At 40.3% G+C, this 25,324-nt stretch overlaps 1 protein-coding gene across 2 annotated transcripts in view; it reads left to right on the forward strand.

Moving 5' to 3' along the window:
- The window catches only part of sema3c (sema domain, immunoglobulin domain (Ig), short basic domain, secreted, (semaphorin) 3C), a 60,203-nt gene that overhangs the window by 31,861 nt on the left and 3,018 nt on the right, over positions 1–25,324 (forward strand). For both annotated transcript variants that reach the window (XM_056749380.1, XM_056749379.1), the window contains exons 3-17: positions 848–1,008; positions 1,805–1,867; positions 4,677–4,796; positions 14,059–14,149; positions 16,105–16,224; positions 17,109–17,251; positions 17,332–17,446; positions 18,445–18,514; positions 19,261–19,405; positions 20,132–20,354; positions 22,090–22,178; positions 23,484–23,525; positions 23,709–23,866; positions 24,368–24,435; positions 25,125–25,255. In XM_056749380.1, the coding sequence (XP_056605358.1) occupies positions 848–1,008; positions 1,805–1,867; positions 4,677–4,796; positions 14,059–14,149; positions 16,105–16,224; positions 17,109–17,251; positions 17,332–17,446; positions 18,445–18,514; positions 19,261–19,405; positions 20,132–20,354; positions 22,090–22,178; positions 23,484–23,525; positions 23,709–23,866; positions 24,368–24,435; positions 25,125–25,255 (1,739 nt within the window). The remainder of the gene's footprint in view (positions 1–847; positions 1,009–1,804; positions 1,868–4,676; positions 4,797–14,058; positions 14,150–16,104; positions 16,225–17,108; positions 17,252–17,331; positions 17,447–18,444; positions 18,515–19,260; positions 19,406–20,131; positions 20,355–22,089; positions 22,179–23,483; positions 23,526–23,708; positions 23,867–24,367; positions 24,436–25,124; positions 25,256–25,324) is intronic.

The following is a 25,324-nucleotide window of genomic DNA, read 5'->3' on the forward strand; positions in this document are numbered from 1 at the left end:
AGCTGACAAATATTTTCAATGCACATCTATCGCGCTGTCCGATTCCCATCATTCGAGTCCTAAGTGTCTTTGCATTGACTTTGTACAGTATGTAATTTACTTGCGCAAATCGCTTAGTTTGCATTTGGTGTGAACCCCCCCCCATAACGTGCTTTTCCTCATTATTTGAATTTGTAGGAAACTTATAATACTTTTGAGGTAGCACCGTTTGTCTTATATGTAGATAATGTTTAAATATGCAATTAATGTAAAGTAAATAAAATGACTTGTGACTCCAATTTCCGAATGGATATGTATTGGATTCAGACTTTTGCACAGTCCTGCTTTGGGAATGGAGTTGTTATCATTCACTGGAGAAGGTGGGAATTGATTTGTGTTGATGGGAATCATTGTGAATGCAGGTGCTTCATCGAAGCTTCTCTTTATATGTTGCTGAAAGCAGAAAAGTGAGAGGAATGTGGTTGTGAATAAAATATCTGGAAATTGAAAAGTAAAACAAGAGGGGTTGGCTATAGAATGTGGCTCTGCTTGTCTATACATCCGTGAATGAGTAAGAAAACAATCAATATTCATGAGTCGGTTCTTTATTAGAAAGACTTTGATGCTTTTGACTTTCATCTCGTGGCGTCTATAAGTATGTGAAGAAAGGTCATGGTTCAACAGCTTCTTAGCAGTGAAGATAAACACCACAACCTCACAAACATGTTTGTTTGTGCGAAAGGCGGTGATCTGATAGCTCTACTGGATCAAAAGTGAATACATGAGTTGGTCAAATGCATAGGACCTTGAATAATTTAAAAGTCTGAAAGTGCATAAATATTAATACATTTGAAAATGTGTATTACAGAACTACAGAAAACCCAGTCCTCGGAGCACTACACTTTGTCCGAGAAGCCTATGGACTACAGGATTCTTTTCATGGATGAAGATCAAGACCGGATGTACGTGGGCTGTAAGGATCATCTACTCTCAATGGATATCAACAACATTACCCACGGCACGTTGAAGGTGAGAGAACGGTCACTACCTCTCGATATCAGTGTAATTCTCCATTGGTTTAATGGAAGCCAATGGTGACCAAAATCTGCTCCTGAGGAGAGATTTAAACACAACTGGAATGAATTATAGAAGTTTATCTGTTCAATTCCAACGAAGACTGGCAAAACATCAGAGATGAATGGTTGTCTGCTGGTCTTTGCGGCCTTTCTATTTCGCTCCACCTGAATTGACTAGAAAATTGACGAAAGCTTTAGAAGTAAATGGGATAAAATGTGATCTTTGTTTCCTTTGAGAGTAATTTCTGGATTGTACAGAATAATATTGTCTACAGAAAAATGCACATATTTTTGAAAGATGAAATATACAATTATTTTAAAATATTTATTTATTTATTTGACCTTTGTAAAATGTGACTTTTGTATACTTTTAGAGTAGTCTCTTCATTACAAAGCAGAATATTAAATGTGTAAAATGTATGTATTATAAGGAGGTGAAGTGTAGAATTCCTATTTAAAACATGTATTTATTTATTTATTTGTTGCTCGCTTTTCATCGCATTAAAGTGAATGGGGACTATCTTATTAGCTCCGAAATGTTTAAAAACCACTTTCGATTAAAATGGTAGTACAATTATAAAATAAGTATCTTTTAGTTGACTACGTTGAAATATAACACATTTTTATCATTACACATTAAAAGCATTATTTCTGTGTGTGGCTTTAATTTATTTTTATTAAATATCTAGACCCTTACATTTAATGCCTATAATTTTTTCTAATTTCCCATTCATTCTGTTTCCTCTCAGATCTTCTGGCCAGCGTCCACCAGTAAGGTTGAAGAATGTCAGATGGCTGGCAAAGACCCCACAGTAAGAACACTGACACTTCTAAACACCCGGAAATATATGTTTGGCCACCTCTATCATGTCTTTGATTCACAGTGAAGGCCGATGCATTCTCGAATAGACTCTTATTTGTTTGTTGCCTGGTGAAGTGATGCCATCTCATGCATTATTCTCCGCACAATCACAGCAATAAATTAAACCTGTCCCGAACCAATCGTAAGAGCCGACACATGAGCTGATTTTAAATCAGTGTTTATACTTTGGATTTTAACTTTGATCTGAAGCAGCTGCGCGTGTTGTTTCGAAAATTTTATTTTTTATTTTCACAATTTCGGATAGTCACGAGTGGATCAAAAACAGATGGTTGTGAACCCATCAGTCTTCAGTCATTGTCTGTAGCACAGCGGGAGGTCACACCTTGACTCTGTCTGTCATTAATTATGAGTGTTAGAACAGCGTGAAATGAAGGAATGGAGGACGTTCTCAGCTGGCCAAAGAAAAATAACTGCTAAGCTTTTCCTAACAACTACAACACAAGAGCCAGAGGCAAAGCTGTATTTGGTCAGACAAAATCTGGTGTGTTTAAAGGGAAAGTTCATCCAAAATGGAAAGTTCAGTGATTATTTTTTTTACCCTCACGTCATTCTTAAACTGAATTTTTTCTTGAAACACCAAATATGACTGAACTGCTCTTCACTAATCTATGAAAAGTGTAAAGTCTAACTCACTAAATTTGTCTTTTCTGGCTTTCATTTGTTTTTATTTCCATGTTATTAGAAATACATTGAAACTTTAACTATGACATAATTTTTTTTTGCATTGCATTATAAAAGTCAAGCTTATTTTGGACAGCATTTTTATTTTGTATTTTAAATTATTGTCATTACAGCATGATCAAACAAACGTTAACTTCCAAATTCCATTACTCTTGTTAGAGTTAAAGTACATTTAAAGTCATCGTTTTTTAATACAGAGTCACTATGTAAAAAATATGAATATTACAAAAATATTTTTTTTGTAGTGTTTTAAAGATTTCATCATTTGCTCACCCTCATGTAATTTCATATCTGTATAAATTACTTTGTTCTTACTAGATATTTGGAAGAATGTAAGCAATTATCAATTCTGTGACATCATTGACTGCCATAGTAGGAAAAAGGTACCCCAGAACTGTTTGTGTTCCTTAATTCTTCAAAATATCTCATTTTGTTTTCAACAGACCAAAAATATATATATTATAATATATATAATATTTTTTTTCTTACTATTGTTGTGAATGATGTCACAAAACTGAAAATTGTTAACATTCTTACAAATATCTTACTTTGTGTTTAACATTTTTGAATGAACTATCCCTTTAAATATAACCTATTTTAGGACATTTTTAAAAAAAGTAAGATGGATTAATACAACTAATATGAATAGTATTGAAGTAATTTTTTTCCATTCTTCTTTTTGTAATTTTGTTTTCTTGACAGGTTCCTTCAACATTTTATATGTTGATATAAACATATATAGGTTGATATACAGTGGTAAAATACTGTACAAGTATTTAACGCTTTTGTTATGTGCAAATTTTCACACCAATTTAATGTTTGGATTTGTATTGTTTTTCTAATACACAACAAATTATTCAAGTTGAAAGAGTCATTTGTTCATTTTACTCACACTTTACCTACCTAATATTTCAAATGAAATAGTAGAAAACATTTCACGTTTTGATTGGAATATGTTTTCTTTGTACATTTGATAACTGAGTTCTCTGAATTGAGAGTTTGACCCCAAACATAACAGGAGGGTTAACATTGGGTGAGATAGTGGTAACAAGTGCCACATGGTAGTGATGAATGCTGCTTTGAGTTTGCAGCTAGATTCTGACAAATTTGTGTTTAAACTCTTCCTGACTGTTTTCCTCATCCACTGTATGTGCCTGTGTTTAAATTACAGTTTGCACCACAGATTTCCCCAGACGTTTTATTTAGAGCTTTTGAATCATTGCCCTCTCTGTGTTAGGTTTCCCCTCCTCACTGGGGTATACCCCATCCCTCATTCCCAGTAGGATCAGCAGCGTTGCATGTGGACACGTGATCCAAACCACTCTGCATCATTTGGGAAAAACTAAGCTTTTCTTTACCAGAGCTATAAATATTATTAAGACATGTTAACAGTGCTCCCTCTTGTTAATTCTACATGATCTGTACCTGAACCACGAACTGAGAAGAACAAGGTGATGTACCATAAATCTAGCGGATACAAGCCAGAAAGGATTATGTTGATATTTGCCACAGGAAAATAAATATTAACGACAAAAATGTGAAAGAGAAAGCATGGAAGGGCGTGTGCTATTGGAAGTGTTATTATTTGTCTAAAGTTGCTCTTCAAGGACCCGTAGTTGAGCGTATGTGCATACTTGCTAACACAGAGCCCATGCAGCTGCTGTTTCGGGACAGTCCGCCAAATTTCGAACTGTTCCCCTGCCGTTTCATTTCTTTCTTTAATCGTCCATCTCTTCTCCTCTTTCGTGGAAGGATCATGTCTGGTTTGGCGTTACCTAATATGGGGATTCCTGGATTTCTATATAGGCCTTGAATTCCTTCTCTTATAAACTCTCACTTCTAATCAGTATCATCAGTTGAGTTTTCAAATTGAGATTTGAAATGTTGAACTATCCATCTATGAGTAAAATCTCCTTTTAACCAGACAAAATAATTACTGAATACAGTTTTGGATTGACATAATGGAAATAATACATTTCATTTTCAGGCGAGCTGTCCCTTTAAAAGATGTATTTTTCAGTAATCTATAAATAAATCTGCGATGTCTCTCTTTTCAGCACGGCTGTGGAAACTTCTTACGAGTAATCCAGCCCTATAACAGAACGCATCTGTTTATCTGCGGCAGTGGAGCCTTCAGTCCCGTGTGTGCATATGTGAACCGTGGCAGACGTCCTGAGGTCAGTTTACACTACCTAATTAAAAGCAGCAAGAGCGTTTAATTTAGTCCAGTTTCACTTTAATTTGTCTGTGTTTGCTTCAGACAACTAAAGTGGATTAAGCTGTATTCGGAAATCGGACTTTGTTTAAAAGTACAATGGTAAAAATGCTGCCCAATGTTCTGGTAAATATGTGCTTGTATAATTTGGATTTATTTAAAGATTATTTGAATCCTTCTAAAGTGATGTGTATTATTTTGGAGGATATTTTGAGGGAATTGCAATATGATATACATAACTATGTCTTCAGAGGTGTATAAAGACCTTACAAAATGAAACGTTATGTTTTTCTTACATTAGAATGAGCTATTTCTTTCTACTTACACCGCGGGTCCACTAAAATGTTGTTTCTACAGTAGCCCTAAATGGACAAACTGCTCTACAGAGCGCGTTTCGTAAAATATGTAATCTCCTTCGGCAAAGTAGCGAAAGCGCGACAACATCTTAGTTCTGTGCCATCCACCCGAGTGCTTTGAAAGGGGGGGTGGAGTAGGCCATTGATTGCAATTCCCAACCTCACCACTAGATGCCGCTTAAAATGACACAACAGTTCTTTTACAAGTCTATGAAAAATATACTAACAAGTGAATGAGTGTAAAAAAGAGAACAAAAGTGTAGATGGAGTGCGATCAGAAGATGCAACATGGCTGAAGAGAAGCAGAGAAGAGACATGAGGAAGGCAAGATTAGATGAAATGAGTAGAGACAAGAAAAGATATGAACAGGAGGTGAGAAGAGAAGAAAAAGAACAGAGACCAGAAGAAAAGAGTGGAGACTCTCTGCTCATTCTTGGAGTCTAGATTGTTCTTCATTTGTTTGAAAGCAGTTACTCTGTTCCAACTCTCCATCTCATTTCCTTGGCTGCAAACCAGCAGACATGTTATTAAAGAAAATTCTGGAATAGGAATGACCTCCAACCTTTAAAAGTGTCCAGTATCACTTTGTGAAACCCAATTAAATGTTTCAGGGCCATAAGACTAGTATTTAATATTTAAGGGACCCAAAAATGAAAATTCAGTCATTATTTACACACCCTTGAGTTGTTCAAAATCTGTATAAATGCCTTTGTTCTGATGAACACTGCCAAAATGCTCCAGACATAACCAGACAGATTTTGCCCCTATTTGCCCCGCCGGCGAACAAAACAAAAACATACATACAACCATAAAACATGTTTGGGCCCGGTCTTCTCTCTTCGACATTCCGGTCGCTCGTTCTCTTATATGCTCCCGATCTCCTACGTGATTCGAGACCGGTGCGCGCCCCGCCTACTCCACTACACTGTGGTTTCCCTTAATACTTGTCATGTAACGGGAGGAGACACTGACTGTTTGACCATTTGTGAGGGTGGGTAAATGTCTGTCAGGTGTGAACGTGTATCCGTGAGGCTGTTACAGGTGTGGCCAATGTTACTGATGAGTCAGTGGTGCAATGCGATTGGCAGACCTACGGAATATAAGGAGCAGCGTGAGGTCCTTACGAGGTGTTTTTTTTTGTTCTGGACCGTGAGAGACGCCGTTACGAGACGAGCGTGACTGCCTCTGTGCCGGTTTCTCAGGGTATTCAACTCAACTCAACGCACGCAGTGACGACGATATCCATTGACCCCTGGTGCCGAGAGGTCCACGAGAACAATCAACGCGCGCTATCCATTTCTATTGAGGGAAGTGGGAATTCTTAATGTTCATGAAAGGCTGACGCTGATGTGTGTTATTTGGGACTGATTGGCCTTCCTTTGCCTGACAGTTTGGTATTCCAGTTCCGGGTTGCCTCGCTGATCCTCGTGTCCTGGAGATCGCCGGAGCCGGGACTTGTGCAGTTGCTGCTGTCGTCACCTCGCCGTGGGCGCTTCCCCTTTGCGCTACGAGCGACAGTGGGCTGGGTCGTGAGTGACGAGACTTTTGGTTGTGTGTGACGAAACTCTGCTTTTGAACTTAATACAACTGTGACGTTTTGCTTACGTAACCTTCTCTCGGTCTAGCGAGGTATTGGCTGCTCGCCTAGGATATATTTTCCATTGTCTTTTTATTCGAGTCTTTTTAAGGCCAACAGACTAATCAAACTAATTTGTCCTATCATGATTTCTAATGTGTGAAATTGAGGTTGAAGTGGTTACACCAGTACATTCTTAAATTTGTGTTTGAAGTGTAGATCTCACGTGTGATGGGGTGCTGTTGTATATGACTATTGGTCTGATTGGTGTGTTGATCGTTTCTTGATCGCTGTTTAGCCGGGGGGCGCCATAGTATACCATTACTCCTAGTCCTTGAATTGAAGCATCTATATCTGGGTTACCTTCAAAATGTATACAATGATATTTAGTTTTTAAACTGTTGTATAAATAAAATTTGTATTTTTATAAGACGTTGGTGTAGCCTGTTACTTGTGTATTACAAGGGTGGAATTCCTGCGTGCGCCTGAGTTGGCACCTTACATTTTTGGCGTAGTCGACAGGGTCCTTGATATACACAAGTAATATGAGTCACGGCGAGCAGCCCCAAGTAAATGCATTAATGCCATGGTTTATGGGGGGGCCATGGGTCCCAAAATTTGGTGGAGGGGAGCCCTCGAAATTTCAAGAATGGAGAAACCAAATTGAGGCTTTTATTCGGGCTCAGGGGCTGAGTGAGGTACAGCGGGTTGATTTTGTGCTGAGTGCATTGGAGGGGAATGCTAGAAGAGAAGTCCTGCTGTTGGCTGAAAGAGAACGAAATACGGATGTAAAAATTCTAGATGCCCTAGCTTCATTGTACGGTGGTCAGCAGCCTGTTGCTCAACTACGTATTCAGTTCTTTAATTGTAAGCAACAACCAGGGGAAGGAGTAGGACCATTTACCCTTCGTCTGCGTGAACTGCATCACAGGTGGCGAGCCAGAGAACCCCTGACTGCTGGAACAGATGATGAATTGCTGCGAACTCAATGCGTTATGGGATTGAGACATGGACTGATAAAACAGGAATTGTCAAGACAGCTCCGCCGAACCCTAACATCTACTTTTGTTGATATCTGTAGAGAAGCGAAGGCGCTAGAACAAGAACTGGCCCCAGAGGAAGAAGTTCAGGTTTGTCCAACTCTTTTGACTCCTCCATTAAGGTCAGCAGCAACACCGACCGGAGTGAAGGACCAAGGGACAAATGCTTCTGACTGGCAACGAATGAAGGATTCATTACGAATGGAATTGCAACAGGAATTAAAAGAGCAGCTAACACTCTTGGGGAAATCCCTGGTAGAAGAACTGAAGGGGCATCTGGGCCAAGCTTCAGCAACGCGATCCCCAGCAACGGAGACACCATTCCAGCCACATTGGCGTCCCCACTCCGATCGTGACCCCCGTCGCCAACGTTTGGGGTCAGCTCCCCCCGATCCCCAGCGCTACCAGTGGGATGCTCAAGGCCGTGCCATCTGTCATGATTGTGGAGAAGGGGGACACATACAGCGATTTTGTCCAAGGAGACGTCCAGCTCAGCAGGGTTTTCAATATCCCCGGTCACAGCAGGGCCAGTGAACCGGGAGGGGCCCTCAATCGCGCCCCCACAAAGGCCCTCTATGGTGGGTAAGTGCCCAGAGGTTGAAGTGTTGGTCCAGGGGCGACGGATCCCATGTATAATAGATACTGGCTCTCAAGTTACACTTTTTAGCCAATCCTTGTTCCAGCGTCATTTTAGGGAAGAATGTATTCAAGATCCCAGTCAAATATCGTGGTTGGCCTTGAGAGCTGCGAATGGCCTTCAGATTCCTTACGTGGGTTATGCAGTACTGAATTTTGACATTGGGGGTGTGGAAGTGCGTGAGAAGGGGGTAGTTATCGTAAGAGACGATTGCATTAACACGGAATATGGACTTTTAGGTATGAATGTCGTAGCAGACTGTTGGGCGGGCATCTTACAGGGTAGACACCCTGGTATGGCAGCTTTTAAATCGGTATTCTCCCCTTCTGCAGAGAAAGCATGGGATGCAGCCTTCGCCGCCTGCCAAAGGGTAAACACCTCCATGCCTGAGGTAGAGCTCCAAGGTGTGGCTAAACTCCAGCGACAACCACCTGTAGTTTTACCCCCGGGAAGTGAGATGATCGTCTGGGCCCATGTCCCACAAGCTACTAACCAGTCTAATTGCGCTGTTTTAGTTGAAGATTTGGATCACCAAGGACAGGAGTGGTGTGTGGCCAGATCGTTGAGCTGGTTGCAAGGTGGGAAGGTCCCTCTCCGCGTCTGCAATCCTAATCCATTTTCCCTAGAGTTACCACAACGGCGCCCGCTGGCTTCAGTGACCCAGGTAGATCCAAAGGATGTAAAAGGACGTTCCAGACTAGTGTTACGAAACATCGAACCCCAGTTGGTGGAAATTGATGTTATGCAGGTGGAAGACACACAGACTGAGGATCACCCAGTCCTTGCCTTGTGTGGTGAGGGCCTGACCAAAAGCCAGCAAGCCCAATTGACAGCACTCTTGCGGAAGTGGTCTCACGTGTTTGCGTCCCATGACGACGACTTTGGGAAGACGGCAGTTGTTACACATCAAATCCCCACAGGCACAGCTCCACCGATTCGAGAAAGGTATCGACCGGTTCCTCCTAACCTTTACCCCGATTTGAGGACACTACTACAAGGCATGCTAGAGAGTGGCGTTGTAAAAGAGAGCTCAAGCCCATGGGCTGCCCCTGTTGTTCTAGCGAAGAAAAAGGATGGGTCGTGGAGATTCTGCGTTGATTATCGCAAGCTTAACGCAGTGACTCACAAAGACTCTTTCCCGTTGCCGCGGATAGAAGAATCCCTTACAAGCCTCACCAGGGCCCAGTGGTACTCGACTCTGGATCTGGCAAGTGGATACTGGCAGGTGGAAGTGTCACCTGCAGATCAAGAAAAGACTGCCTTTACCACCCCCTTTGGTCTATACCAGTTTGAATGCATGCCTTTTGGCCTCTGCAATGCTCCAGCCACGTTTCAGAGGTTAATGCAACGCTGTCTGGGTGCTCAGGTTTACGATTCTCTTCTCATTTACCTCGATGACGTTATTGTGTACTCTCCCAACTTCAACACCCACTTACATCATCTGGAGCAGGTTTTCGGTTGCCTCCAGGAGCATGGCCTAAAACTGCAACCTCGTAAATGCCATCTGTTCCAGAAAAAGGTGACCTACCTGGGACACGTGGTCAGTGGCCAGGGCGTAGCAACAGACCCAGAGAAAACTGCAGTCATTCGCAATTGGGCTATACCAGCAACAGTGAAACAGGTGCGTTCGTTCCTGGGGTTTGCAGGCTATTACCGGAGATTTATCCCTGCTTTCTCCAAGGTAGCTGCCCCCCTCAACCAGCTCCTGCAGGGAAATGCCCACCGCCCCTCCTCAGCCATCCAATGGACCCCTGAATGCCAGATCGCTTTTGAGTCACTTAAACAGGCTCTCCTAAGTGCTCCTATACTAGCCTATGCTGATTTTCAACTTCCATTTAAGCTATACACAGACGCAAGTTTGAATGGCCTTGGAGCTGTCCTTGCCCAAGTCCAGGAGGGCAGGGAGAGGGTTATAGCCTATGCCAGCCGTAGCCTTCATCCCTCAGAGCGCAATGACCAAAACTATAGCTCCTTTAAGTTAGAGCTGCTGGCTTTGAAATGGGCCATCACCGAGAAGTTTAAGGACTATTTGTGGGGGGCTCAGGTTACAGTGTTCACTGATAACAACCCTTTAGTCCATCTGGACACTGCAAAACTGGGGGCGACGGAACAGAGATGGGTAGCTCAGCTAGCCAATTATTCCTACGAAGTCCGTTACCGACCCGGAACCGCTAATAGGAATGCAGATGTGCTTTCTCGAATACCAGGGGAGACAGCTGAGATTGTAGTGCATGCAGCACGGAGCGCTACAACCCCACAGTCACCCGAGAGAGTGGGACGATGGGAGCGCCAGCAGAAGGATGACCCTGACCTGCAGCAGTTACACACATGGAAAACACAAGGTGAGCCCCCGCTAATAAATAATCCTTCTACTTTGTCTCTACAGCTCCGTTGCTTGCTGAGGGAGTGGGACCGGCTGGAATTTCACAATGGGGCCCTTGTCAGACTTGTCACTGAGCCGGACACTGGAGTCCCAGTGCGACAAATCATTGTGCCAGTGGTTCAAGCCCGACAAGTGTGGGAAGAATACCACAAAGCTGCAGGTCATGCAGGTGGCGACAAAATGATCTCGCTATTGCGGAGGAGATTCTTCTGGGTGGGGATGAGCACAAATGCCAGAACGTGGGCGGCCGAATGTCTTAATTGTGTAATAAGCAAACGAGGAGGAGCACCAAGTGCACCATTGTGCCCCATATCGCCCAGTTACCCCTTTGAAATCGTGGCAATAGATTATCTGTCCCTTGGAAGGCCTTTTGACACTTTCCCATATATCCTGGTGGTTACAGATTTGTTCTCCCGCTATGCGTTGGCCGTCCCCACTAGAGACCAGTCTGCTCCCACTACCGCAAAGGCTCTATGGACAGCACTTATTCTTCCATTTGGCTGCCCAGAGCGTATTCTTAGTGACCAAGGGGGAGCTTTTGAGTCAGATCTGACGAACCAGCTTTGCGCAGTGTATGGCTGCAAGAAAAGTCGCACTACGCCATACCATCCACAAGGAAATGGAGCATGTGAACGGTTTAACCGTACCCTCCTTTCCCTCCTGAGCACCATGGATGCGGACTTGCACGCTAAATGGCCTAGCCAGTTGCCAGCTCTGCTGCAAGCATATAATAACACTACTCACTCAAGCACCGGGATGACCCCTCATTATGTGCTTTTTGGCCGCCATGCCAGACTGCCAGTGGACGTACTCCATGAGGTCGCAACGCCACAATACCGGGATAATGTAGAAGGTTGGGTTGCGAATCACCATCGAACTCTCCTGCAAGCCTATGCCACCGTACGTAACAACGTTGAACGTCGTCAGCAGTGGAACCAAACTAGCTACAATAGGCGTGCTAGAACCTTGCCACTGTTACCGGGGGAAAGAGTACTCCTAAGGAACTTCCGCCGTAGAGCCAAAGGGAAACTAGCTCCTCAATGGCTCCCTACACCCTTTGTGGTGGTGGCCCAGCCACGCAAGGATCAACCCGTCTTTAGCATTCGGCCCGAGACAAAGGAGGGTCCCATCCGAACGATTCACCGCAATAACTTGCGGCCATGCCCTGGGGACCAACAAGCGACCTACCGCAAGGAAGAGGGTCGTTCTAGTGAGAATCGGTGCCCCAACCGAAGTAGCCTCGGACAACACTGGCCCTTTGTTTCTCTAGCTCGACTCCCTCTTGTCCCTCAACACCAGACTGACACTCCAAGTCCTCATTGTGAGCCAGTGGACTTAGCAACTAGTACTTCCCTTACTCGTGCACCAGCCACACAAGCCCATGAAGCCCCGGGGCCTGACCCAGAAATGTTGCCTCTGGCTGAGCCTGACCCAGTAATGTTACTCCCGGTAGTTATAGGCCACGACCCAGCCCTGGAGTGTGGTGCAGCTATTAACAACCAGGGTTCTCGTCGGTATCCCCTACGTGCTAATCGTGGCACAATACCTGCGCGCTACAAACCCTAAATGCCTGGCTACTCAATGGCATTGTCCGCTTGACTCTTAAGGACTATGTTCGGGACGACCATTATTAAAGGCGGGGGGAAATGTAACGGGAGGAGACACTGACTGTTTGACCATTTGTGAGGGTGGGTAAATGTCTGTCAGGTGTGAACGTGTATCCGTGAGGCTGTTACAGGTGTGGCCAATGTTACTGATGAGTCAGTGGTGCAATGCGATTGGCAGACCTACGGAATATAAGGAGCAGCGTGAGGTCCTTACAAGGTGTTTTTTTTTGTTCTGGACCGTGAGAGACGCCGTTACGAGACGAGCGTGACTGCCTCTGTGCCGGTTTCTCAGGGTATTCAACTCAACTCAACGCACGCAGTGACGACGATATCCATTGACCCCTGGTGCCGAGAGGTCCACGAGAACAATCAACGCGCGCTATCCATTTCTATTGAGGGAAGTGGGAATTCTTAATGTTCATGAAAGGCTGACGCTGATGTGTGTTATTTGGGACTGATTGGCCTTCCTTTGCCTGACAGTTTGGTATTCCAGTTCCGGGTTGCCTCGCTGATCCTCGTGTCCTGGAGATCGCCGGAGCCGGGACTTGTGCAGTTGCTGCTGTCGTCACCTCGCCGTGGGCGCTTCCCCTTTGCGCTACGAGCGACAGTGGGCTGGGTCGTGAGTGACGAGACTTTTGGTTGTGTGTGACGAAACTCTGCTTTTGAACTTAATACAACTGTGACGTTTTGCTTACGTAACCTTCTCTCGGTCTAGCGAGGTATTGGCTGCTCGCCTAGGATATATTTTCCATTGTCTTTTTATTCGAGTCTTTTTAAGGCCAACAGACTAATCAAACTAATTTGTCCTATCATGATTTCTAATGTGTGAAATTGAGGTTGAAGTGGTTACACCAGTACATTCTTAAATTTGTGTTTGAAGTGTAGATCTCACGTGTGATGGGGTGCTGTTGTATATGACTATTGGTCTGATTGGTGTGTTGATCGTTTCTTGATCGCTGTTTAGCCGGGGGGCGCCATAGTATACCATTACTCCTAGTCCTTGAATTGAAGCATCTATATCTGGGTTACCTTCAAAATGTATACAATGATATTTAGTTTTTAAACTGTTGTATAAATAAAATTTGTATTTTTATAAGACGTTGGTGTAGCCTGTTACTTGTGTATTACAAGGGTGGAATTCCTGCGTGCGCCTGAGTTGGCACCTTACAGTCACACCGAAGAGGAAGGACACACTAACATTGGCAGTAGCTACGGAAACCTGGAACCCTCAGGTCAAGTCTACTCAACCAATCAGAAGAAACGCTGCTCTCCAAAACCACTGCTAGGAAATTTCTTATACTCGGAAATCATGTAGACATCATTGGCTGAGACGTAGGCCAAGATAAAAAATGAGAATAGATTCTGAAGTAGGATAAAATGATATCAAGAAGAAATGTTGGGGTGGTTTATGTTTCGAAAAACATTATAAACACGTATAACCAGACTTGACAACCAGGATTTGGTGTGGTCAACATTTGTGTCCATAAACACTGATGTAATGATTCACTGTGAACTGGTTGAAAATCGATTAAATTAGTGACGGTTCATGCCGGTTGAGATGTTATTTGAATCGCAAAACATGTTGATAATACAATACTAGCCCATGTTTTCATCTTCATATGCAGGAGCAAGTATTTCACATCTCTTCACGAGCCGATTCAGGCAAAGGAAGGTGTTCATTCAACCCACAAGTCAACACTGTTTCAGTCATGCTCAGTAAGTGACATCTTTTACGTCTTTATCTCACATGCTTCCCTGTTCACACCACGGCACACATGCTTTCTTTGATCTCTTTATTAATGACCTCATAGTGTCACCAAACACCCACAAAGTGTTCATCTTCCTTTCAAATGTGACGGCGTTGGGTCATTCAGTATCACCCTCGTATTGCTTTGATCTGTAATTGGTTAGTAGGTATTGAGTTGCTGTTGACAGTGATTGCTTTATTACACACATCTACGCGCTCACACATCTATTAGCTATTAAAAAGCAGTAGAACATACTGTAAACACATTTGCACATATACACACAGGAATATTTATTCATGCCTCATTGACTTCCATTGTATGGATGCAAAACACATTTCTGAAAATATCTTCTTTGGTCTGCCACAGAAGAAAGAGTCACATACAGGTTTTAAATAATATAATTTTTTAGAGGGGGTGAACTATCCCTTTTAGCAGTTAGGGAAATTGTTCAGAACAGTCTAGACGACATCAAAGAAAGCCCTGGACGTGACAGACTACAGCCTTCGCTGTCGGCCGTCTGTCCACAAATTTCCATCACACTCATGGCCCCGAGCTGCACACGTCAGCCACGGGGCCCCTGCAACACAGAGTGATGAAGCGATGGAGCTGTGCAGTTATGAAAGGAAGAAGAGATTTGAGGAATGGAGACAGAGCGTTAGTAAAGAAAGAACACCGTGAGGATGTATGCAGCCGCTATACAGAGAAACAGTCGGGGCGCGGATATCCTGGAAAATCAAATTCATCTTCCCCTTAGAGAAACTATATTTGGAACTATAACTTTTAAACCTGTAAAGTCAGACCTATCGTATCTTTAGAAAAACAATTGGAAATACTTCTATTGAAGACAGTTGTAGGAGCCGTTAAGTAAGGGATAATCCACAGCTAGCCGTGCGTTATGTAACGGATAATGTACAGGCAGCCGGTTGTTATGGCAGAGCTGTTTACTTTCGGGTTTAAGGTAAGAAACGTCGTTCAGATGTCACGGATAGGCAATTTGGTTTAATCACTTATAAATAATGTCATATATGTTATTAAAAGACATATTTACATTTATTTATACATTCATTGTCAAAAAAACCTGTCAAAAATATTTGCTGCGTCCGGGTTACCGTGTGTTATTGGTTTTGAGAGGTTGTTATTTGAGAATAACGAACTTGCAAATGTCTGGCCAATGAATCAGAATCAAGCATTCCATCGAGTGTTGTAATAAAGAGTTTTAATGCACTACGTGGAGGCCAAGAACCACCCGACGCGAATCGGAGGGTAGTTGCCTCCACAAAGTGCATTAAAATTCTTTAACGCACACCTAGCTGTGGATTATCCAATTTATACCATGATGATAGGCCAAGTTAACAGCCATATTCTTACACCATGTCTACATCGGACGCGACCCGCAGCAAATTTCTTTTTATTATAATGGGTTATAATGCGTTTTATTGTCTTTTGTCGCGGTGCGTTGCATGGTTCCACGTCCGGTCTAGTCACAGTATCATGAACCTTTCATTAAATTTCAACATATCTACATACGTTTTTATGCCTATACATACAACATAATGTAGTTGATCAACTATATTACATGTCAATGAAAAAAAAATTTATATAAAAGATCACTGTATAACCTATTAAACTACTCTTAAAAAAAAGGTGCTTAAAATGGATCTTCCATGTCTTAAAATAACCTTTTGGTTCCATAAAGAACGTCTGAACAACCTTTCTGTTTCAATAAAGGTTCTTTGTGGTGAAAACAAGTTCTTCAGATTGTAAAAAAGTAAGAATGAGATGGTTCTTAAAAGAACCTTTGACTGAATTTTGTGGAACCAAAAATGGTTATTCTATGGAATTGCTGTGAAGAACATTTAAAGCATATATGCAAAGTGTATGCATATAAGGATGACAAAGTTTCTCTTTATGTCTGTGTCTCAGATCAGGAATTGTTCTCTGGAATGTACATTGACTTCATGGGGACTGATGCGGCCATCTTTAGAAGCCTGACCACCAGGAATGCAGTGAGGACGGACCAACATAACTCCAAGTGGCTGAGTGGTACAGATCATGTCTGCTATGTTTTACATCAAAATTATTATATCGTTTGATGTTTGACTACATCAAGTGTCACAAATGAGATCTCTTAAATGGCACGGTGTTCTTCCAGACAGCAGTGAGATTAAATAGAAATCACACTGAGACCTTTTTTCAACCTGTTACCTGTCAACTTTTCCCCACAAGAAAACGAAACCGTATTCTCAGTAAAAAGTGCCGCCTTCAAAGTGTCAGACGAGAACTCAACAACATTCTTTGCCAAGAATTCAACCTTTGCGTCAGACATTTTCTATATCCAGCACACTTGTGTATATTTATATAACTGAGCTGATGCTGTCACCATTCATTTTATAGCTTTATACACGTACACTCAACAATTGACTCATGTGTCTTTTTATTCTTTAGCAATCAGGAATTAGACAAAGACAAAATTGATACTTAAAAGAAGTCAAATTAAAACCTATGTTTTGGTGTTTGAGCTATAAAAGAGCAATCCTCAGGGAAAACTCTGCCAGGAAATTGTATGTAACATCAGTATACTTTAACCACCAATAACTTTTTATTTTAAGCATTAAAATAAATGTTCGCTTTCCATGTCATTTGAGTAAAATAATACACAAACCACAAGTGAAGGCTGTCTTTATCCACGTCAAACGAAATGGTTTGAGGTCAGATCTAGTTACAACGACAAACGAAAACATACTGTAAATGCATAATGTTTTAGGGGTCGTATTATCCTACCCTATCATACACAATGGGAAACCCATTTGCTCTAAATTTGTGAAATAAAATAGAAGCTATATCATATTTTACATAATCTGCAGTGAAACAAAACAAAGATGAGATCATGATTGTTTTAACATATATTTTTCTTCTGTTTTGACTAGAGCCGGTGTTTATTGATGCCCACTTGATTCCTGACGGCTTGGACCCGAACGACGCCAAGCTTTACTTCTTCCTGCGTGAGAGACTGACTGACAGTAGTGGAAACACTAAAAACATCCACACCATGGTGGCCCGGGTGTGTCCAGTAAGTGTCTGTGAATCCAAAACACCTCTATGGTTGTGATTTATATGAGAATACATTTAAAGTTACCATCATCTGTTTAGAATGATATGGGTGGACAACGCAGTCTGGTAAACAAGTGGACCACATTCTTGAAGGCTCGCATGGTGTGTTCAGTTCTGGAAGAGGATGGTACCGAGACCCATTTTGATGAGCTTGGTGAGACTAGGCACACACGTTAGTAGATAATGCAGTTAGTCTTAAAAGTCTTGGTTACAATCATCAATATTTGTACCTCTTTTAGCAATATATTGCATCTGAAAGCATGCAGTAAAAGAATAAGCATAAACATGAACTGAACCGACTTTTGACCAAGCGTTAATAGTTTGTCTGCAGGTAAACAGCGGGTCACATTAAAACAAATAATAAAATGATATTAACGTTTATTTAACCATTTTTTGCAAACTGCTAATTTGTGCATATTTAATTGGATGATGCCAAATAGTTTATGCACTAAACGTTTTTTATTATTACACTAAAAATTGAAAATGAAATATTTTATTAAATTTTTTGGCAATTGGTGAGTTGCATTTTAAACGTTCAATTAAAATTTCTCGCATTATTTTATTTTATAATTTTGACCATTGGTGAGTCGTATTTTAAACATTAATTAAAAATTTCTAACATTATTTTACTTTATCATTTTGGCCATTGGTGAGTTGCATTTTGAAAATTAAATAAAATGTTCGCACATTATGATAAAAAATTATTTTTTCATTTATTTTATAATTTTGGCCATTGATGAGTTGCATTTTAAACATCAAATTAAATTATTGCACATTGTTTTATTTTATTTTATTATTTCGTCCATTATTGAGATACATTATACACATTATCATTTTTTTTGCATGTTTTTATTTCATTTCATTTCACACAGTACTTACCTATAGTGCGACGTTCCATTATCAATGTTGGCCTTCGAAACTACTACAGTTCCACACATCCACAGCTCAAACATTACTTTTCTCACCTCATTAAAATCTTGTAACAATCATAAAACACTCAACACATGAGATCTTCACATGAGAGAAGATCTTCACATGAGAGGTCATGCCTGGGATAGATTTACACTCTTTCACCTGTTGTATTCTTGTTAGAACACATGTGTAATGACAAATGTTCCTTCACTGAGCGAGTGGGTGTTTCTTTCTTTCCAGAGAATGTGTTTCTTTTGGAGACGGACAACCCAAAAGGCCTGCTCGTCTTTGGAGTCTTCACCTCCACAAGGTAAAGCCAACAGCAATATTGGAACTAGCAGCAGGTTGGGGATGCCGGGATCTGAGAGAACATGTGACCACACCTGAGGGTGCTGGGTGATGAGAAAATTAGTTCAGGAGGTCATCCAGGAACATTCTGCTGTGATGATTTTCTTTTACCTAGAACAGTTTGAGACATGAGTGAGATCGCTGTATAAACTCAACAGGAGACACGTGATTACTTTTCAGAACATTAACGTTTTTATTTGCTCTCAGTTTAAACATTTGCTCTAAAAAAAATACAATTATGAGATATTACTTCAATGTATTGGTTGGGGTTTGGCTTCTTGTTGCAGCTTCTGATGGATGTTTGGTTGTTTTGGGGTGTGGCTAAATAAGGTTCGGCCAAGGTTTTCAGACTGTGGTTGAATTTGTCAAACACACTTCCTCTCAACCCCATGATCTTCCCCGAGCTGCTGAACCAAGTTGGACCTGTGTGGTTTTCTAATGGGTTTGGCCAAGCCAAACAGTGTTTGTTTCTTTGCCTGTGCTTCTCCTTTATTCCTCGCTATATTTTATCTAGTTTCCTTTTGTTTCTGTGTTTTTCCATTCAAGAAAGAAAGTCTTTGTCCAACTGTCTCCTCGAAATATGCACTTTACAGGCCAAACCATGCATGTAACCAAAATAAGAGAAACACCTTTTCCATGTGGCTTGAGTCTCATGGATAAGCCTTCCAAGAGAAATTAAGTTTGTGTTTTGTGTGTCATTCTATCCAGTTCTGTATTTCGAGGCTCGGCTGTTTGTGTGTACAACATGGCCGACATCCTGACAGTTTTCAATGGACCGTTTGCGCACAGAGAAGGGCCCAACTTCCAATGGGTGGCTTTCCAGGGCCGGATCCCTTACCCACGGCCGGGAACTGTGAGTCACACCTTAATGTCTTGCTTAAGGTTTGGTACAGTCACTCCGGCATTCTGTCTGGGGCACCATTATAAAACCTTAGACAGTATTAAAACAATATGTCATTGCAACTTTGCATTAGAGTTTCAACACTCCTTTACCTTTGTTCACTGTTCTCATATTGTAGTGTATTTATAATTAAAAAATATTAAAAAATATTTATAATTGACCAATTCGTCAGTTTTCTGAATTATTATTTATCTTAGCTTTATTGTAGGGGTGAAGGTCTCATGTGATGGTTGACATATTGAGGTCACATGACCAGCCACATAAAACTTATTTTATCTTAGTATCAGTCATGTTGAAAATAACTTTAATTTATTTGAATTTCATTGATTTGGATCATAATAAATTGCAGTGCTCCGCAAACTGTGGGGTGCTGCCCCCGGTGAGCCGTTGTGGTATTGCAGGGGAGTTGTAGTTTAAGATAAAAATGTTATAATTCTTAATACTAAAATATATTATAAGTTCTAAAAAAATCATTTTATTTTGCCTTAAAATTTAACCAAAATGCTCAACAACACTCACCAAATACTGTAACTGATGAATTTCATATGGTAGCCATAAACCAAGTGAATGCATAGCTGTGGTTTTGGTTTAGACTGATGTAAGATGAACAGGATTTATTGAATTAGGCCGTTTTTAACCTTTGACATCGTCTAATGTCTTCTATCCTCTTCCTCTCAGTGTCCCGGTGGCGCGTTCACGCCCCACGTTCAGAGTACTAAAGAGTTTCCAGATGATGTTGTGACATTCGTGAGGAATCATCCGGTCATGTTTAACCCCATTTACCCGGTCGGCAGGAAGCCCTTGGTGGTACGGACGCATGCCGATTACAAGTACACCTCCATAGCTGTGGACCAGGTCCCGGCTGCGGATGGACACTACCAGGTCCTCTTTCTGGGCACAGGTAAAGTCCCACACAACAACAAACTTAGTGGTTTATTTAAAGAGTCACTCATTCAAAGATGCAGACAGAGTTAAAATTATCCCACCATCCATTTCAAGAGCTACTTTAGGATATCTATGTTTAGTAAAGACTGGCACACTTAACTTTGACTGCTTGTTGTTGACCTTGTCTACAAATTAAAAAGCCTTTTCTATTTAAAACTGAGAGCAGCAGATGGAAAACACGGGCTTGTGGGATTAGCACAACATTCTGTTCTGTTGTTGAATTGTTGAACTAATCTGGTGAATGTCGTCATTTACTCATTCATTTCAAACCCATAACTTTTATAGATGTTTCCTAGGACTCGCACGCCTGGCCCGACCTGTGTTAGTTGCTAGTAAAATAACAATTGATATTATATTCAGTTTATATTCTTAAAAATGTATTTAAATGCTTTATTGTATATTAATTGTATTTAATTACATTAAAACTACCCAACAGTTTCTTTGCATATTTCGTGGGGAACAGACCAAATTGAAATCAATTGTAACTTTTATCTCTCAAATCTCATATCTGCTTCTCCTGATTGATAGATACATTTTACATTACAAAAAAATGATTTACAGTAAAATAATATAAGGATAATTACTAGTATTATATACCAGAAATATATACTGTATACTATAGTTTTTTATTGTAGTATTTAATACATATATTTAAAAAAAATGTATTATAGTTGTTCAGTTTTATTGTAGTATTGATAATATTATAAATTAGCTTTCAATATTTATAATGTTTTGTTTTCGTAAACTTTAGGTAAATCTTTAGATTTTTTAAAATATGTTCTGTATTCTTTTGTTTTTATTGGTGTACTTTGATATCACTATTTTAATTAAATGTATTATAATTGCAGTAATAGACTTAGTTTAGGTTTTATTTATTTTCAGGTAATATTTTTTGTGATTTTTGTTTTCGCTGTGTTTATTTATTTCGTTTTTCAAATAGTATTTTGTCGTACTTTTTTACTTCCAACTAACAGAAATGTTTAATAGTTTTAGTAAACAATAATAACTTTGCCATATACTGATTAAAATATAACTTTTTATGTAATAATGTAAAAAAAGACCAATCACACCAAGAGAGTGAATCCTTTCATCCTTTCTGTGGCTACATTAATTATTTCCCACTAGGGGGCAGTGTCTTTACCAAAATAGCTTTAGCAAATCAAACCCTTTCATCCAATCTAATTAACACCAAGCTATTTCACTATCTATTCAGCATGATTCAGCTAACCAGAGGATGTTAACAGACCGTCTGTGTCACTGAACTGAGATATAAGACGTTTGAATGAATAATGAGGGTGCGCAAGCTTGTTTATCCGAGATGATTCACGACAGCAGGCGGGATCTGCGGTTACTAGGGAACAAGAATATGGACATTTGGAGGTTTTTCTGGGGGAAATCAAAATCACAGCTGTTTGTATTTGCCTATCAAAATTCCTGATAACACGCCAAGAACACAGTGCGGAGCGCGCCTGGCTGCTCCTTGGCATCGTTCCTTTCAGCTATGTAGGGGATTTCAAATGGTATTCAAAACTAGAAAGTAGCCTTCACGTCGGTTTTAAAGGGATAGTTCACCCTAAAATGAAAATCGTGCTTTGTATTTTATAGATCTGTTTCATAGAATTGACACTCGTTTTGGTGTTCCAGTCTGTGTTCAGAGCCCTTCTCCTGATGTTCTGATATTCTTCTCACAGATAAAGGCACAGTGCAGAAGTTGGTGGTTCTGCCATCAAACGGGTCTCTGGATGAGGATCTGATCCTGGAGGAGCTGGAAGTGTTTAAGGTCGACCTTCTCGCCACACATCAAAGTCTCTAGAGTGCAGACAGTATGAGCAGAGCTGGCAGTGCCACAAAGAGTTTAGTAAATGTGGATGCTGTTTAAAAGAGGGTAGATTTTAATTGGAAACAGAGGCTGGGTGTGAGGTTTGGAAAAGGATGTAAGGTTTCTTATGGTATGCTTTAAATGTTGGCAATATTTGAAAAAGGTTTGGATTTCTTTGATAAATTTACGGGCCGTGAAAGGCCATGGGTCGCGCTGTGAGATGTTTCATTTGGCAGCTCGATACATGCTCGTGCAAAAGCTCACAAAAAAACAACAGTTCACGAATGCCCGAAAATGTGGTTTTGAGTGAAAATTAAGTGTTTATTATTGGGATGCCCATGATAATTAAAAGCATAATCTTTTAAAAACGTAATTTAAAACGCCCAAATCTTACGAATGTAGTATTCATATAAATGTTTTTTTTTTGCTTTTATTTGGTTAATTTAATTAATTTAAGGTCTGACAGAAAGTACAGTAGCAACAATATAAATACAGTACATATACTGTAAATAAATAACATTTTTACTGTACATATACATATACATTATTTCAGAGTAAGTAAAGAAAACACCAGGCAAGTGTAGTTAAACACAAAAAATAAACCAATAAAATAAAATAATTATTCACATGCATTTTTATACTATTTTGAGCTATATTGATGTAATTAAATAATATTTTTTACATTTATGGATTTATTTAAGAACACATTTGATAGCTCAAACTAACCTTGCCACGTCAAAATCTTGTTAGTACTTTTTTTATTAATAATAACATTTTGTCTGTATACTACATAACATCACAAGTCCTGTCAAATCGATCAAACGTGATTAGTCGATTCGTAAAATAAATGTTTGTGTTTATATAATATGTGCGTGTATTTATATGTATATACTGTATAAATGCATTCACAAATATTTACATAATGTATATTTAAATAAACGATTTGGATTAGGCATCAATATAAATATATATTTCTCATTTTTCTTAAATACACGCATCTATGTCGGTATATACATACACATATATTAAATAAGCACAAACATTTATTTTGGAATCGATTCATTGCGTTTTGAGACCAAAACTGTAAATCATAAAATGATTTTAATACAGAAATATAAATAAATGACAATAAAAGAGGTATTTTCCTGTCATTTTGTGAATGATATACACACACTTTGTTTTTCTCTTTTTTTAATAAATGAATTTAGTGTACCACATAAAACATGAGTTTCAAATGTTAACGTTACTCTTTTTTTTAATTGACAGAAGCAGTCTCCCATCACCAACCTAAGAATCTCTTCTAAAAAGGTAACTAAACTCAGCATCTTCTTTATACAGATGCGGTTTGTGACTATCCACATATAATAGCAAGCGAGGGCGGCAGCAGATTGTTGCGGTGGAAATGGTGTAGCTTTAATAATGTGTTATTATCATGTCACTAGTGCTCTGGGTTACTTAAACATCTTTTGTGATAACTTGTTTATGTTACAGCAACAGCTTTACGCTAGCTCTGAGCACGGGGTATCCCAGGTGTCTTTGCACCGCTGTAATGCGTACGGCTCTGCCTGTGCTGACTGCTGTTTAGCACGGGACCCATACTGCGCTTGGGACGGACTCAGCTGTTCCCGATTCTACCTCACTGGCAAAAGGTATACACACTACACACGTAGAGAAATGAACGTCAGCAACTATAATGTCCTTTTAATTCTTTATTTTTGTTTTGGGGTCGCAGACCACACATACAGTCTGTCGATCAAACAGATAAAGGACGCATAATGTATATTCATGGGTATTTATATTATACAGCCTTCAGTGAATTGTTTCAAAAGGAGACGTATTAAAAACTAATCCGATACCCTGGACAAACATTTTCTTTTGCTGTCGGACATGTGGAGTAAGGAAAATATTGTTTAAAGGCACTCCCTCTAAGAAGTCGAAATGACAGACATCTCCCTTCAATACTCTCGCGACAGGAACGACTGTTCTGTTAGTTTTAAGAAGTGAAGCTACAATTTGACAGGAACTATGTTTTCAAAATGTGCAAACATTCACACACGGATGTCGATTAAAAGTGAGAAATTGGGAAAGGAGGGAGAAAGAATGTATATATGAACATATGCCGGATTAATCCTGTGTAAATGTTATTTCAGGAGAAGCAGAAGGCAGGACATTATGCACGGAAATCCACTGACGCAGTGCAGAGGCTTTAATCTGAAAGGTAAAGCGCCACAACATGGCCGCATTAATAGTAACTCTAAAATTGGGTAAATATAGTATGTGCTGAAACAGAGGGAAAATTTGGTTTCTATTAAGCAGATTTGATACGGACACTTTGATTTAAAAGAAAAGAAACACATGGTGTTAGAGGTGCTTAAAGTCTGCATGAAATAGAAGTTGTGATTGTCTTTCACTATTGTGACGTGTGTCCGTGTAAAATGAACACACGCCCACCTTCTGCTCATTTGCGTCTAAACTTAAATGTAACATGCCACCCTGTATCTCAAAAGTGATTGGCTGGCTATCCTATGCAGTAAACCATTTTTCAAGTCCACCGCTGCCATGTTTTCTGCAGCTCAGATTGTCTTTTAAAGTAAAATGTCAGCTTTTCTTAAAAAAAACACCCTTCGTCCAGCACCTTTTTCACAGCCACCTAAAGACAAGCGAGTAGCGAGACCTGAGAGGAAGGTGATTGGTCGAGCAGGATCATGCTCGGAAAAAAACGAAACATCGGTCGAGATATTCAGTTGGAGCTTAGTTTTGTAAAAATTAAATTATATTTTGACCTCTGTTTTTCACTTTATGTGTCGACTGGTTAATTCCAAATTGGAGTTTGTGTGCTTTTCCTGTTATGGAGATGACAGTGTGTGAGATTGTGCCAGTTGGCCAACACCTGATGTTTTACTTCAGCCTACAGGAATGCAGCGGAGATGACCCAGTATGGAGTTAAAAACAACACCACGTTCCTGGAGTGTCAACCCAAATCTCCTCAGGCCTCAGTTAAATGGCTCATTCACAGAGATAATGATCGGAGGAAAGAGGTGGGTGGGGCTTACCCGTACAATACAGAGTTCAATGTTTCAGGGTTCGGATCCCACCCAAAACACAAC

Source organism: Triplophysa dalaica, chromosome 5, assembly GCF_015846415.1.
Source record: "Triplophysa dalaica isolate WHDGS20190420 chromosome 5, ASM1584641v1, whole genome shotgun sequence".
Classification (NCBI taxonomy): domain Eukaryota; kingdom Metazoa; phylum Chordata; class Actinopteri; order Cypriniformes; family Nemacheilidae; genus Triplophysa; species Triplophysa dalaica.